Genomic DNA, 16,824 nt, shown 5'->3' with positions numbered 1-16,824 from the left:
TACCTGATACAGCAGTGAAATTATATTTGCAAACAAATGAATAATAAACACGTATTGTCTTTGAAATGACAGCTAAACTTCATCTGTTTCCTTATTGAATTAAGGGAATCAAAGACAACAGGCTCTCCTAAAAAACTATATTCCAAAATAATATCACAAGCACTAAATTTCATTTTACACTCAAGCAGAATAATCAAAATAAATAACATTTCATATTAATGTTTGAGTGGGGGCTACACCTAAATAAATTAAAAAATAATTAACTATATACATACAGTAGTAAAAGTGAAATTGTTGTAGAATTTCATCCCAAAATCCCTTTGATGCTATCAATATTTCCTCTTAGTCAGTTGTAACAGACACTTTCTAAGGCAGGACTTAGTTATAATTTCTCCTGCTGTGAAGACCGTCCATGTTCATCCCTGCTGCTGATCTCTGGACCACTTTCTCCACCCTCATCTTGCTCCTTCTATTGTATAAAGATGAAAAAAAAGATATTCTGTGCAGAAATGAAGAAGGAATGGGTTCATTCCTGGGGGGTAAATTAGCAAAAATTAACAAAAGTATTTCTTCTTTAGAGCAATGTTACTTCCATAGAAGTAAAAAGTATCTGTCCAAATAATTACCTGAGAAAGAGTAAAAAATTATCTAGAAAAAAAAAAAACTACTGAAATACTGCGTAGCCTAACAACTGATTTTATTCATCAAATAACATTAATGTAATCATTTAATCAAAATAATAACCAGCAGTCGTAAAACTCATTTACTTTAAACTTTAACTACCACAAAAATTAATAAAAAATCTTTACAAATATAACAGTCAAAAGAAAGACAAATAGATTTATATTTTCTACCCAGAAGTGAGTAATCTCAGAGCAGCCTAAATAGTAGCCTAACTTTATAGCAGCTTATTATTACTTTAGAATAATAATACTGAAGTAAAAACATTTTCCAACAAATTAACTCCCAAGAGTACAATTTATCCAAAAAGTTATTCAAGTAAATGTAGATACTACTACCTCTGCCTTAACTAGCTAGCTTAGCTAAGTTAATTGACATCTGTCATCTTTTAAAATCCACATGGTGACATAAACATTACAGAACGTCTCTGTTTCAGCTCAACCGGTCTACATTCAGCAGCAGGAATCATCTGACGCGGTTTGTTTGGAACAAACTCTTAGTTTGTTTGTTTTTTTTTTTGTTTTTTTTGTCTCTTAGCTGGTTTGCTGAACATGTTTGAAGCATAGATTGTATATGGTTTGAAGATGGGAATAACGCCAAAGACAGGCTTCTCTGTTACCACACGTTTGTTGTTAGCTGGTAGCGTTCCCTGCTCGTGGTGCGTTTAGGTGCGGCTCGGAAAAACACGTTTCAGCATGTAAAAAAAGAAATCAAGTGGTTATAACGGCTGTAAGTGCGGTAAGTGCAGGGGACATGTCCCCCGTGTACACCGCGTCGGCGACGCCCATGCCCCACCTTGATTGTTTTTTCACATTTTTAGCAGAACATTTTGTTTTACAAAGACAGGGAGGTTTTCAGGCATTTATTTTCATTGTACCAACCACTAAATATTCACCTCAGTCACAAGATTTTCAGTCTGAAGAACTCAGAGTCTTTACACAAAGTGAAATGGCAATGCTGGTCCACAACAGAAAACATCTAAACATCAAGAAACATCACTTTCTTGGTAAAGGCTCAGAAATTGTACAATTACAGCTTTTTCTTTCATTGTGTTCCTAGTTGTCACCCTGTCAACATTTTTACATATTCATTCTATTTTCTGTGCGACTTCCATTTCTCATTTGTGTTCATTTGGATACATTATATAAGTATATCCTGGGAGGGACTGATCCACAAACTAACATGCATGGGACTGCATGGATGTTTACACGTACAGGATTGGGGACAATGTTGGTTTGTTTAATGTAATCTTTGGTTTTAAGTTTTAATTGAGTATCATTTCATTTTGTCGAAAATTCCTCTTGTGTCTTAGTTTAAATAATTTTCTGTTCATTTTATTGTAAAATAACAAAAAGTACTACCAAAGTAGGATAAAAAAGTACATGAATAAACCAAAAAAAAAAAAAAAAAAAAACCATATAAAAAGGAACTGTCTGACAAAGATGCAAAGAGAAACCAAGACAGGGAAAATGAGGAAATTATGAATATCTGGCAGGAGCAAAAGAAACCAAAGTATACAGAGACAGGTATATACATGTAGACAGTTAGGAGAATTGCAGAACTTTACAATTCATTGTACAATTTTTGGGGGAGTGACTTGTGTCATGTAAAAACAATAACTTAGTGATAATGTCTAACAATTTTTTACAGTTAGATTGGTTCACTTCCATATTTGAAAGATTGGATAAATGTAGCTGTTATGCTTTCTGACACTGAGCTGTCTCATTACATTTACGTGGTAACTCCTTTTTTTTTTTAATGGCAGTCATCATTGCTTTAATGTACTTTGAATACTGCATGACATTCATGGTTTTTATTTTTTTGACAGAACATTATGGTTTTTGGGGACTTCAATGCAGACGGGAGATACCTCTCCCAAAAGAAGAAGAAAAACATCCGAATCTGCTCCGCACCATTCCACTGGCTGATAGGAGATGATGTTGACACCACAGTTAGCAACAACAATGACAACACCTACGACAGGTGATACATTTGCAGTAATATCTGAGGGGATTGTTTCCCTCATTTCTCCTAATTATCATGGTTGTCAGGTTAATTCTGCCCTGTAAACAGTGAGACACAAGAAGGAGTCAATACATGGAATTTGAAGTTTTACTTTTGCAAAAGGGAAGAACAGCTTGTTCCCAGCAGAGGTAGAATCTGTCTCTGCTGGACTGCTCCCCTCCTACCCATTTTATTAAAGAAGCAAAGCAAGTTTATACAATGGTCCATAAGGTAAAGCAATGCAAAACTAATAAGCAAAATAATAGCAATGTTCTCTGTCCTTGTGAACTGCGGTCTCATCTGCCAAGAGTGGTGCCAGCAGATTGTTTAGAGAAAAGAGATCAGAATGAGATTTCAAAGATATAGAGAAACTGCAGAATTAAGTCCATGGTGAACATATAAATCAGTCTGTACTTGCTCTGCAACATGCGTTCTCAAAGATCCGACTGTTACAAAGACTGTGATTAATCCTCTGCACACAGGATTGTGGTGTATGGAGACACCATGAAGGACGCCATCGTCCCCGGATCCGCCGAGCCATTCAACTTCCAGACCGCATTCGAGCTCACTGATGAAGAGGTGAGCTTGACTTTTATTTGCTTTAATAAAACACAGATGGAAACTATATGTGGCTGAAATGATTAAACTTTTTTAAATGTATTCTAAAGGACAGAATCAAAGTAGAGATTTAAAATGTGCCTTTCTTTGCTTTGCAAGGCTCTCCGCATCAGCGACCATTACCCCGTGGAGGTGGAACTGAAAGCTGATGAAAGCTCAGCCAAACCAGCAGCAAAAAGGAAGGAACGGCGTTAGGACAAACATTAATATATAAAAGTTCTTGTATGTCAAATGATTTGGTAACACTTTACAATACGCGTCACAAAATTTGCTTCGTTACTCAGGAACTACTGAGGAACAAATAAGGGACCAATGATTCAATAATGATTAACGGAGTTTCATATTCCCGTTACATCAAATTGATTAGCTATTGATTAGTGGATGATTAAATAATGATCAGTTAATCATAAAAGGACAAAAACCCCATCAGGGACTAATGATTCATTTATAATTACCTAAGCTTTGTATTCCCGTCACATCTGATTGAGTAGATATTACTGATAATGATAGTTAGTCATGACTATTTTTTCTTTAGCTTTAAAAGTACTATAAAACAATCAGAGACAACTGATTCATTGGGGTGGGCTTATGCTTCTACCCTCTCCTTTTGAACATTTTTGTCTTCTTTCATTTCTGTTTTTTGTCTTGTATTTGGATTTCATTATGTTCAAATAAACTTTCTAAACCAAAAATGATCATCCAATTCTTCATGTGTTCATATTTGATGAGTACCTTACCTTTTCACTTGTCTCAGGTTCAGATGAACCAAGTGAATAACAGAACCAAAATCCGTACCAGTTCCTTTTAAAATATTTTTTTCTCCTGATCAGCAAAAACTCAAGTAGAAAGAGGATTTATAATGAGTAGTTAATCATTACTTTACCATTAACCAATCAGTAACGAAGCCTTTTGTGGCCCCTGAAGTAAAGTAAGAGCTCAAAATGAGTAGTTAATCATTACTTTACCATCAACTAATACCTAAGTTGATGGTAAAGTACCTAAGAGGTATATGAGCAACACTAATAAGATATCTCATCAACTTAACAAATTATACACATTTTCTATACCCAAAATGGTGCTTCCTTCTGACAGTAAATGACATAATGTTATACTCTATTAGTTCAACATCATTTCTCAAACAATCAATTCTAAATCTAAGAATGTTTCTTTGTATTTGTTGCAATTGAATAAAGACAGCAATTGATCTTACATTTTGAATACTTTTTTTTTTTAAAAAGAAAAGAAATCAAAGCAAAGATTTGTAAAAAAAAATAAAGCAACTGCTCTCACATCAACATTTCTTTCTTAGATATATTTATAGCACACGCGGATATCGTGAAGCAAACGTCCAAGTGTGCCATCCTTGTGCTCATTTGCCAGCCAGTGTGTCCATTCAGTGTAGGACAGATGTTTCTTCAGCATCTCTTCTGTTTGGTTTCCCCGCATTCTCTCACCTATGACGTGTATGTTGACCAGGCCCGCTCAATGTTTTGGGTATGTGCTCCTGTGTCTAGGATAACAAAGGAATGACTGGTTTACAGAAAAATTTATAAATCTGTGGTTGGTCAGTTTGTTCTTGTACACCCTACATTGGTCAGTTATGATGGTGGATCCCTGGTGAACGTGTTGCCTAATAATTGGGATAGGACACTGTCAAGATCTCTTTTTAACTAGTCTTGGCATGTATAAAGGGCCTGCTGCCCTTTATACCCAGCACCCCAAAGACCCCATTCTCCTCCTCCTCCAGGTCCCTCCAAATCTTCCTCTTCCTCTTCCATACTGAAAAACATAAATGCAAAGTCATACTACACAAACACAATCACACACACAAACACATATATATACACATAGATATTGTGATGTCCCCACCACTACTTTAACTTTATCCCAAGCCTTTGCAAGTGCTGTTGTAATCAGTGGCAGAGCACACCTGGGTCATAGCCTGACAGCGGTTGTTTGGCATAAAACGTACATCGAGGCCAACATAAAATAGTTTCTATATAAGCGGTAAAGCGACACGGAGTCGAAAACACCACGACGTGCACATCTGCTTAAAGTACAATTCAGTTGCTGATAATCATGTTACAGCTTTTCTTAAAACAGAACTTGCAAGTTTCTTACAATACACAAAGGAAATCTAATTAGTTAAAAGAAGACCAATTATAAGGTGGGCCCAGAAAGTAGGGCCAACCGCTTCCAGCTGGAGGCCCCTCGCAGCACTCGAAGATCGTGTAGGACGAAGCCGGGACATTAGAACCAGAACCCGGAAGTCAGCCAAGCCAGTACGTTTAGATAGAGCCAAAACAGCAGGGCTGCAATCACCGAAACTCCAGGAGGATTTGTATTTACCCAGCCCAGCGCTGCCACAGCATCAGCGCAGAATGGAGGAGACGGAGGGAGCCGAAAGACGTCTCTCACAGATCTGCAGCGTCACACTAAACAATCCTGCAGTGCGCCTGTTAAGCATCATAACTCCAAAGCTTGTTACGTATTCTGCATGAGCAGAGCTCTTTGTTCTTTTTCTGGAAGCTGCAAGAAAAAAAGTGTTTTTCGCCCAGTTATTCCATTTATAGGTACATGGCAGATTGGGGTTGTGCTTGCACCAGTGACTTGACCTTTATATTCCACATGTGTTGTATAGATGTTGGTACTTTCTCACTGTTCATTATGTTCAGCCTCGTTGAATCTTTTGCATTTGCAGAAATGACAACTTAAGCTTCACGTTTTGCTGCATTAACCACACCCACTTTAAATTTCTGATCAATCAAGCAATTGTTTTTGCACGTCATAAGAAAAAAATTCTGCTCAACCAACGTGGTGAGAACAAGCAGTAAGAAGTCCAAAACCAGGAGATTAAGAACAAAGTCATTTGTTTTTGTAGAGCATGTAACAAACGTAAGCCAAGGACGCCAGCTGAGAAAGGAAAAGGGAGGCATGTAAAGAGAATATGTAAGGATACTGAAAGTAAGCTTGTTTGAGAAGGTTCAGATTTTGTTAAAGAATAAAGATGGCCGAATCAAACAAAGACTTTCAAGTTGGTTAAAATTATGCAAATGTTTCTGCTTTTCATACTGCATTTACTTTTATGTTACATTTTGATAAACTGTTGCATCCAAAACCCTGTTTTCCCAGCAATGTACTAAAAATGGATGACGGATCAAGACTTCAACAAAGTACAGTCTAAGGATACTTAAAGAATGCAGAAGAAACTATTTTTTTCTCCAGATCCTGTCATTTCAGCACAACACAAACTACTTCAGATGTAGGCAAAGAGTGCAACAACAAAACTACACAGATTGCAAATCAACGTCAGAAACAAATGTGTTACAACCAAACATCTGTGTGGTTTTATGTTGAGGAGGCAGATTGGTTTACCTGCCCGGAGCAGTTCTGTTAGAATAAGGAGGAAAAAGATAAAAGAAGCGCTTTTCTTCAGTTTATTGTCTTATAAATGTTGCACTTATGTTTAAAAGGTCTCATCATGTCATTGAAATTAATTAAAGTGGAAGCTTGTGGATCACGATTCAGATTTCAAGTGGTGAATTCTAACATGTAGTCAATTAGCAGCCAGCTTTAGTGAAAGCTTGAAAAAGAACACTATGTTCAACATTTGGCCTCAAAATCAGAAACACTGGATATCTGATACTAAACTCTGTCAAACTCTTGTGTTGCCCTTTCTCTTATGACTCCACCCTGGGGAGGTTTAAAAAGTCATGAGACACCTGAGACTCCTCACTGTGGTAAGACATCCTTTACTCACCTGGTTTCACTTCTTTGCTCCTCTTCACTGTCCAGCGTCTCAGCTTTTTTATTCTTTTTTCAAATTTTGCATCTTCATCTATTCTTTTACTCACCTTTTTTTTTTTTTTTTTTTAGCTTTAGCCTTACTTTCCTATCACCTTCCATTTCTTGCTCCAACATGAGTCTGAGTCGTACAAAGCGAATCAGCTCCAGTAACTCAGTCCGGAGCAGCAGTGGCACGAGGCGGCTGAGCGGTTTTGGTCCAGGTCAGGGGGGTTTCAGCGGCGTCTCCCTGAGCAGCAGCTCCCTGTATGCTGGTACCAACGGGCATTACCATGGTCTGGGGGCCTCGCTGTCGTCTCTGTCGGTCAACAAGAGTCTGCTGGCCCCCCTGAACCTGGAGATCGACCCCAGCCTATCAATGAGCCGAGCCCATGAGAAGGAGCAGATCAAAAGCCTCAACAACCGCTTTGCAAGTTTCATAGACAAGGTAAATAGACTGGAAGTGTGGTTGTTTCAGAAAGTCAGCAGGTCTAACTAATTTAATATTTTGTAACTAAATAAATTGTTGGTATGTTCAAGTAACTATTTTTCTGGACAGACAAGAAAGAAGTCATATTATGTTACTGAGTAAAGCATCTCTCAGGTGCAGTTTGGGCACACTTTTCCATTAAATTCCAATGGAAAAGTGTGTAGAAACTTTTGAATAGCAGTGTATAAAATGCAATGGAGACAAATAATTTAACACATATGTGTGTTAAATTATTTGTCTTTTTCTATGAGACAGCATTTCACCAAATAATGAAAGATTTATTTTGTTGGAATTATAAAATGTATATTTTAATGGTACGTCATTTCAGCAGTTACACATGTTGATCATTCGTTCTGCACTGCACTCCGGGGTGTGCAATACATTTACCTCTAATGAAACAAAGGTATGTGGAGATTACCAATCAGAGCAAGTGGAGCTTTTTCGGTAGGGAAGAGTGTGTGGTTTTACTGTTTGTAACTTGTTCACTTACATAATGAATCTTCTCAAACAGACCACAGGTCCATCAACTTAAAATGTATGTCAGTGTGGCCACTTTTAAACCTTTTGGTTTGAAATCATTCAGAGATTACAATAACCCTGCAGTCCTCGTGTTTGATGCAGATAATATGAAAACTTTAAGTGGGCACTTTAATCATATAATAATTTTTATTCATAAGATCTTTTATGGAAGCTAAAATTAAACAAAACTCTCAGTGTATTGCTCAGTCTGCTGTTTCTAAAGCTAACCTGGACAAACCTTGACAGCATTTTTCTCACAGTTAAACAGAGATAAGAATAATGACAGGTTAATATGATCCTAAATATACTTTACTATGATGGAGAGTGGTGGCTGAAAAATGCAGATCGCAGACATTTCCCACAGATGGAGTGGCCAGCTCGGTGATAACGCTGGACACTGATACTCCACTCAGGGAACAGTTCTACTTTCTCACGGAGTGGGTGACGCTCTCATAATAGAAGCTTTGTTGCCATCTCACATCTTTGGGGATACAGTGACAGAGAGCTCTGGTGGATGAAGGCCTGTTAGTCCAAACGTCTAACCTAACCTTTTATTTGTTGTGTTGTCTGTATACTAATTTAGTGTCCAAACCACTATTTCTACTTGATATTACTGACTAAAATTAATCAAGTTTTTTTGTGCATCATTTCTTTTGCAAACAAAACACATCTTGAGTTGAGTTTAGAAAACAGGTTAAAAAAATCAGCAGCATCTCTTAATAAATAAAGCTCTTAATTACTCTTTGATTTGTGATTTTGTTTGGGTTGTGAAAAAAGTCCATTTTAAACAGAATTTTTACAATTTGACTATGAACGAGGGCTGTAATGAAAGACTATTCCCAGAATCTCCCAAGCCTCTCCACTTGGAGGTAAAGGTTGATTGGTTTGAGCTCAAGTCATGAAGACTATTTCTGACTGCATATGAGTATGTTTTACAGTTATAAACTTGACAAAAATATACCCTGGGCTTAAAGGGTTAAAGCAAATAATAGGTCCTGGTTAATAAATTAAATCAATGCAAGATTTAAAGAATTTCTCTGTGTAAAAGGATAGATGGAGTGAAGAAAGATAAACTTTATTCATCCCAAATTTACTATAAATTACCATATTTATATTTTCAAGAATTATTATGAAAGTCGATTTAGAATTGTTACACATAAATAGTAATGTAACAGTAAGCATAAAATGTTTTACCACTGTCGTTTAAGATAATTATTGTAGCAATGTACTTGTGTGATTCAATTTCATATCATTTTTTGATTTTATAATTATTATCATTTTCATGAAATAATGAACAACATTTTAGTGATTTTTATTGTCCGTCCTGTTGGAAAAGTAAAAAAAAAACATCAATTTCAGTCAAAAGTATTTTTGAGTGAAAAAAAAGTAAAAAGCCACTAAAAGACTTTATAACCAAAATATTTTATTCAAAATGTTTTCAATACTCATTAATAATCTCAAGAGAAATACTCTAAAACAACATATTTTGTGGATGTCCACCAAATTATCCTTTCCACTGAAAACCTCAGACAGATCACCTGATTCTGCAAATGAGATGGTTAATGTGACGTCCGTGCTGACAGGTAAAAAAAAATATCCTTGTCTTTGGATTTTTTGGATGCAAGAATGGTTAAAATATTTACCCAGGCTTTAAATATTTTGTGAACATTTTTTTCTTTCTTTTAATGCGTCATTATGACTTCCATGTCAGCTGAACTTGTGGAAGATGAGGCAGTTAAACCTCCCGAACTAACTTTGTTATGGATGAAAACAAGGAAGCAATTAAAAAGCAAAGTTGACTGAGCTGAACAAATGTACTGGCCTTGCATTTACTCAAGTAATCTAATACCACTTAGCCTCTGAATAAAACATTAAAAGGCCTGCTTCCTTCATGCAGTGAAGTAATGTAGTCAGAGTCGAGAGCCAGACAAAGTCATAGTTGTTGCAAGATGATGACCCAGTTTATAACTATATGAGAGTAAAGGAGGATTATACTGGTATGTTGCAAAACTTATTTCATGTTGAATTTTAAGCATTTGTTTAAAAACAAGCCATTTTTTAAGAGTCAAAATGTAGAAAATGACCCTGAGATTTAAACACACATCTACATCCTGAATTAGTTGTACTGGGCTGCTGGATATTTAAGCTATCTGTCCTTTTTCCGTCCCATTGACTTGGATTGAAACCTGATAAATCCGGTCAAACATGGTGTGGCTGTGCCTCAGAGGGAAATTATTGTGCTTCGAACAGAACGCATGCTTTGTGTTGGTGGGTATAAAAACCCGACTGCAGGCAGGAAACATGAGCTGCACAGATACATGCCAGGAGTACAGTCTGGTGTTGACAGTGACTTTATGCTGGGCTGCTGGAACGTCCCTCTGACCTCTGTTTATCAAAAGATTGCTTAATTCAACAGCAACCACCACTGAGGATCTTCTTAATTGACTAATATTAAGTTTATTTTCTACATGAATAACCTAATCTTCTTAGTGAGTTGCCAAATTCCCAAGATGTTCCATTTTTGATAGCTTATAAAACATACAGTGGCTTCTGAAATGTACATGCAGCAGATCAATTTTAGAGTCAGTCATTGTTTGCTCTTTCCAGCCTCAGTCACAGAAACTTGCCACGCTAGTTTTTTGAGAAGATATGAAGTGACAGTATCTAAATAACAGTCCTGTCTTTACTTGTTTCTGCTTGGGGGGTGAAATTCTGTCACAAATATTGCTTTTCAGGAAGCTAATCCCTTAATATGTCATTGGGTATCAGCTTGATTACTTGCCATTAGCAATTATGAAAACACTTTTATAACTATATGAATAATTCCAACACGAAACGTATTTCTGACTACTCAGCTTTCATGGATCATACTTTAGAAAGCAAATAGCTTAAATAAAACAACCATGCAGCTATTAAGGATTTCAAATGGTTGTTAGAGTAAAATGATCATATTTTTAAAGTAAAATAGAGAGAAGAAATGACAGAGTCCTCTCTTGGATTTATTGTTCTCAAAGAAACACATTGACTACTTAGAGGCCATAATTATTGGGGGAGCAAATGTTCTTTAGTGTACTGCATGATGAAAACAACTTATGGTTTGTTTTTGAACAAAACTACAGCTCAGCCTGATTTCAGAAAGGCATTTGGGAAGAAATTTACTTGTAGTCTCAGCTTCTGCAGCAAGACAGCGGCTAAAGCGTTAGCAACTTTCCAACATAAACACTGAAGATTTCTGGACAGCTTATTGTGGCTTCAGGTGATTCATAGTGAGCTATGTTTTTGGTTTATTCTGAAAATAATTAGAGTTGTGGATTAAAATAATTGTATATTTTTGGTTTATTATCTGTTTGCTCAATAATGGATTGCGTAAAGTGCAAAACATTTTTTAAAAAAAAACAAAAACACACAAAATTGGCAATATTTGCAACCTGTTTATCAAATGATTGTTTCATATTGACATTTCCTCCTGCTTCATCCAGGTACGTTTCCTAGAGCAGCAGAACAAAATGCTTGAGACAAAACTGGAGTTGCTGCAGGGTCAGGGCGTCAGTCGATCCAATGTTGAGCCCTTGTTCGAGGTCTATATGGCAGGTCTGAGACGTCAAATGGACCTGGTTAACAATGACAAGACCAAGCTGGATGGGGAGCTGAGGAACATGCAGGGGCTGGTGGAGGACTACAAACACAAGTAAATTATGATGACTGAGCTCTAAGTATTAACAGCTAAAGTATTATCATTACATGCTACACCCATCACAGTGTCTTCATTCTGATATAGATATGAAGAGGAGATTAATAAGAGAAACAACCTGGAGAATGACTTTGTTATCCTGAAGAAGGTCAGGACACACACACACACACATTCATTCATAAATGCAGTCATACAGGTGTGGTCAGTAAGATGAACCGTTCTATTGTCCTTTTCTCATTGTCCTGGATTCTCCCATGTTTGAAACTTTCCAGATAACTTTTAATGAGAACACGAGCTGGTCAGTTTTATCACGCCACCCTTCATTTATATTCTCTCTCTCTCTCTCTCTCGCTCTCTCTCTCTCTCTCTCTATCTATCTATCTATCTATCTGTCTATCTATCTATCTATCTGTCTGTCTGTCTGTCATGATGCTATTAATGTCATGCTTAGATTCAGCTGTTTTCCACTCAGCTCTTATTGATTTCATGAACTCAAAATGAAAACAAGGTTATTGTTTCAAAGACTTTTTGTGTCTGTAAAATCTCAAGCTTAACTCATACTTCTCTTTTACCATAATCTACAAAGCATTTTTCAATCTTTTCATAATGATCCAATTCTTGCCCATTGTTACTTCTAATAATTCAAGGATAACTCAAGATGACTAATTTCCTGAGTCTCGGAAATCTGTGATTAGCCAAGCACGCATTATTATTTTTGAGATGCTTTGGATGTCAGCTCCTTCACAACCCCCTTACCCTGAAATGAAACTTGAAACCATGATATCTGTTTTTTGTTTATTCTTCAACTTGATTTTTCTTTTTTCTGTGCTTATTAAGTTCACTTTTATTTTAGCGGTTAAGTTTCATATAGGGATTCAGGAAATTAAGGTTTAAAATATGTTTCTTATGCCAACATAGAAAAAAAATAAAGACCAACATAAAACTAAGTAAAAAGAATAATCTAACTAAACATGTCATATTTCTGCACATTTTTTCTATTTTAAAGTGTATCTATCACTGATTCAGAATAATTATTCATAATTTCCTTCAATCTATGCCTTAAAGATACATTTTTAGAAAGCACAATTTTAAATATCCTGTCCCAACCTCAGATAATACTTTGATATTTCAATAAGTTATATGAACAGTTTAAAATTAACTTTCCATTAAAAGCTGCATTCACAAACATTCATACAGTGATTCCTTGTGAAAATGATGTTTTCTCCATCATATACACACTCAGGCTGATGAACAAATTTTTTATTAGGGACACCTTAACCTGTGAACTGAAAAGCAGGGGACCAATTTTTTTCTTTAAAATGTGCAGATCAGTCCAACACCTCAGAGGAGCCATCACTATCTGCTTTGGTTGTGAAATCACAGACTTTTACCGAGCTGATTTAGTTTATGTTAACAGATTGGCGTTATATTATAAACTTAGTTAAAATTGTGGTATATTTGCTGGCATGATGTGCAGTGAAGGATAAATTAGGATAAAATGTTCTTTATTTTATTAAAGCACACTTTTGTTAAGAAAAATCCATGCATTCCATGTATGGTTATTGTGTCCGTTTCTTTTGTTGTTTTCAGGATGTTGACTCTGCCTATCTGGTCAAAGCAGATCTAGAGGACAAGGTCGGCGCACTGACTGATGAGATCAACTTCCTGCGCAACGTCTATGAAGAGGTATGATTTTATAATGTCTTTTATTTCAGTGCTTCCACATTAATCCTAACATGTCTCCAATAATATTCCCTTTGGAAGCGCTGCTTTCCTTTGTTTCATTCTTCTGTCTTTGTGTGATGACTCATCTGAGAGCCAACTTTAAACAGTGACTCCCATTTGAAGTTGTTTTTAATCATGCCAGCGGAAATCTGTTGTCCTTTGTAAACATTCAGGTTTAGAACAATAAAAAGGTAATTAAAAGCAGGAAATGTTTTCATACCACTAATGTTTTACACATGTCAGGACATGTCAAATTGGTTTCAGTAACATGTTGACATGTTGTGAGTGTCCTCCAGAAACTTGATAGAATATCAATATTTGTTTCAAGTTCCCTAAAATGGTTTTCATTTTCTTTGTGCAAAGCCTTCTCCAAATACTTGTTGCGGATTTGCTCAATGCCTCCCAAATGAAAAATATAGCTAAAATCAGTATGTGAAAATAACAAGTTTAGATTTAGAGTCCCAAACCTCAAAACATCTTTTATATTTGGCTCAACACTTGTCAACAGAATTATTTCACATGTCAACTGTTTAATTTCCTGCACAATTATCAGGAGTTGCGCGAGCTGCAGGCAAGCATCAAAGACACATCGGTGGTGGTGCAGATGGACAACAGTCGCAGCCTCAACATGGAGCAGATCGTTGCTGAAGTCAAAGCCCAGTATGAAGAGATCGCAGCCCGCAGCCGAGAGGAAGCAGAGGCCTGGTACAAGAACAAGGTAGAATGATTTGCAATTCTCCTAAAAGAAAGAATTTAATGAAAACCTAAACTGAAGCTGCACATCTAATAGTTGTCATCCTTTTGCTTGCAGTTTGACCAAATGTCAGTGCAGGCCAGTCAGTTTGGAGACGAGCTCCGCATCGTGAAGGGTGAAGTGGCCGAAGTCAACCGACTGATCAGTCGCCTGCAGAGTGAGATAGAAGCTGTGAAAGCTCAGGTAGAGTTGCGAACAGTGTTTGTCTAAGTCATGGTGTGTTTAGTCATCTAGGTATATTAATCCTAAATGTTTGAATGAAGGCAAATTGATTAAGTTTCATCTGTAATCTGAACAGCATGTTCAGTACTAACTGAGTTTCAGGCATAAAAGTTGATCTGTTCAGGTGGCACACAAGTAGTTCAGAGGTAGAATAGTTTGTTTTTTGCGACTAAACCCTTACCAAGTAATCTTTATCTCAACCATAAAATTACAAAAGTACTTAAAGTAAGTCAATCAAGATGTTATTGTATTATTGACCTTTAATTTGTTTTGAACCCCCCCCCCCCCCCCCCCCCCCCTCTCCCCCCCCAAAAAAGGATTTGTACAAGTATAGAGCCAGAAGATTAGAGAATGTGCACTGGCTTGTATTTAGCTTATGAACAAATGAGCTGTTTGGTTGTTTTGGCTGGAGAACTTATTATGTAGTTCAAAACAAGTATTGGTCATCCCTGTTCTCTTTTCAGCGTGCCAATCTGGAAAACCAGCTGGCTGAAGCAGAGGAGCGTGGAGAGCTGGCTGTTAAAGAAGCGAAAGCCCGAACTAGAGATCTGGAGGACGCTTTGCAAAGAGCCAAACAAGATATGGCCAGACAGCTGAGAGAGTACCAGGTATGTGATGATTGTCTTGGATGGAAAGAAGAAGAAGAAATATGCTTGATAACAGCTAGACTGGAAAGATCAGAACATGAAAGTCAAGAGAGACAATTCAACTCTCTTCTGCTGCAGGACCTGATGAACCTGAAACTGGCTCTAGACATTGAGATCGCCACCTACAGGAAGTTGCTAGAGGGAGAAGAGGACAGGTAAGACAGGAGAGGAGTGTATTGGATCTGAAGTCATGGTTACAGTTCGCAATAAATCCCCATTAACACAAGAATAAAGCAAATACTATCAAGAAGGAGGGGGTGATAGCGTGTGGCTCAACTAGTTGAGCAGCTGCTCCATGTACAGAGGCTGCAGCTCCCCGATACTGCAGGCCCAAATTTGAGTCCCAGCCTGGGACCCTTTGTCATTCCTCACTCTCTTTGACCCCTCTTCCCTGCCAAGCTGTTGAAAAAAGGCCACTAGAGCCCAAATATCCTTAGAAAAAAGAAGGGTTGCAATCAGTTTTATTTTTGAGTCAGGAAATCACACCCCATCGATCATAAATACACATTATAATAAGAGAATTTTTCAGCATCCCTGAAGAGCAAATAGTGCAGAGTACATGGGGTGGAGGGACCACTAATGTACACTAATTATCTTTTTCAGACTTGGACAGCAGTCCATTCTTAACATCCAGGCTGTCTCCAACTACAGTAAGTACAAACCAGAGGCCAGAACAATATGCTGAAAAAACACTGGTGTTCCTACGGCATACATAGACAAGTCCGATGGGCTGGATCTGAGAAAAATACCTACACTTAAAGGTTATGTTTACAGAAAGGATATTCATTTTATATTTAAGTTAAACATCAAAACATTTTGTAGATTATTTTCCTTCCGCCATCTTTCTCTGTCTGTTTTTCTTCAGGTCCTAAAAGTACTAATGGCTTCCACAGCGCCACCAGCTCTCCTGCTCCAAAACTGCTGATAAAGACAACTGAGACCAGAGACAGCTCGAGATATAGTACTTACTGAACACCCAGCAACTGTTTCCTTTGGATTTCCTACCACCCATCTGGATATGGGTCTGAAATATGTCAGGCTGCATGAGGCGCTTACTAACTTTTCTGTAGAAAAACTGAAATTAATAGCAAATTATGTAAAAATAGTGTGGGGTTGTTGTTACAGTATGTTGTTTTAGCCTGCTTCATATATTTTAAGTGAGCTGTACTCTGACTTTAGTTTAATAAACACTGTTAGTTTCATGTATCACTTGATGTGTAATCTGCCTTTTTTCTAATGTTATGTAATAATGTGGCAGCCCCGCAAATAATGTGGAGCCATTAGATATGTGTTTCTGTAATAATTACACATTAGTTCTTTATGTTGAGTATTTCTGAATTTACTATTCCAATAGTTAGTCTTTAGGTGCAGAAATCAACTTGTGGTCATTGGGTTTAAGCTACTGAATCATGTTGCTGTTGGTTAATGAATAAAGTCAACAGAAATGGTTTTGAGTCTTTCTATTTCAAAGCTTCATTTGGAAAAAATGCACTTAAAATATGTTAAGCAATATAAGTGACGTTGCCGTATTTAGTCAGTAGTTTAACGCTTTCAGGAAAATGATATTTTCTTCCATACGTCTATGACTGTATTTGAATGTATTGACTGTATTATCACAGTTAAAACTAGAACAAATGGTTGCTCAATATAGTTTACTTTGTTAGGTATATAATTAAAATATTAACAGCTC

The 16,824-nt window shown here is 36.9% G+C and overlaps 1 protein-coding gene across 1 annotated transcript; it reads left to right on the top strand.

The window, feature by feature from the left end:
- Positions 1-7,222: 7,222 nt before the first annotated feature.
- LOC306756865 (keratin, type II cytoskeletal 8) lies at positions 7,223-16,106 on the top strand (the record flags this gene model as incomplete). The annotated part of the gene is made up of 10 exons (XM_079241765.1): positions 7,223-7,534; positions 11,575-11,783; positions 11,874-11,934; positions 13,377-13,472; positions 14,065-14,229; positions 14,323-14,448; positions 14,952-15,095; positions 15,213-15,289; positions 15,738-15,784; positions 16,000-16,106. The coding sequence occupies 10 exons, from the start codon at positions 7,223-7,225 to the stop codon at positions 16,104-16,106; spliced, it is 1,344 nt and encodes a 447-aa protein (XP_079097891.1).
- Positions 16,107-16,824: the final 718 nt, after the last annotated feature.

Source organism: Telmatherina bonti (genome assembly GCF_933228915.1).
Source record: "Telmatherina bonti genome assembly, chromosome: 6".
Classification (NCBI taxonomy): Eukaryota; Metazoa; Chordata; class Actinopteri; order Atheriniformes; family Telmatherinidae; genus Telmatherina; species Telmatherina bonti.
The sequence above is the reverse complement of the archived record's forward strand: the minus strand, read 5'-3'. Positions and strand labels throughout refer to the sequence as shown.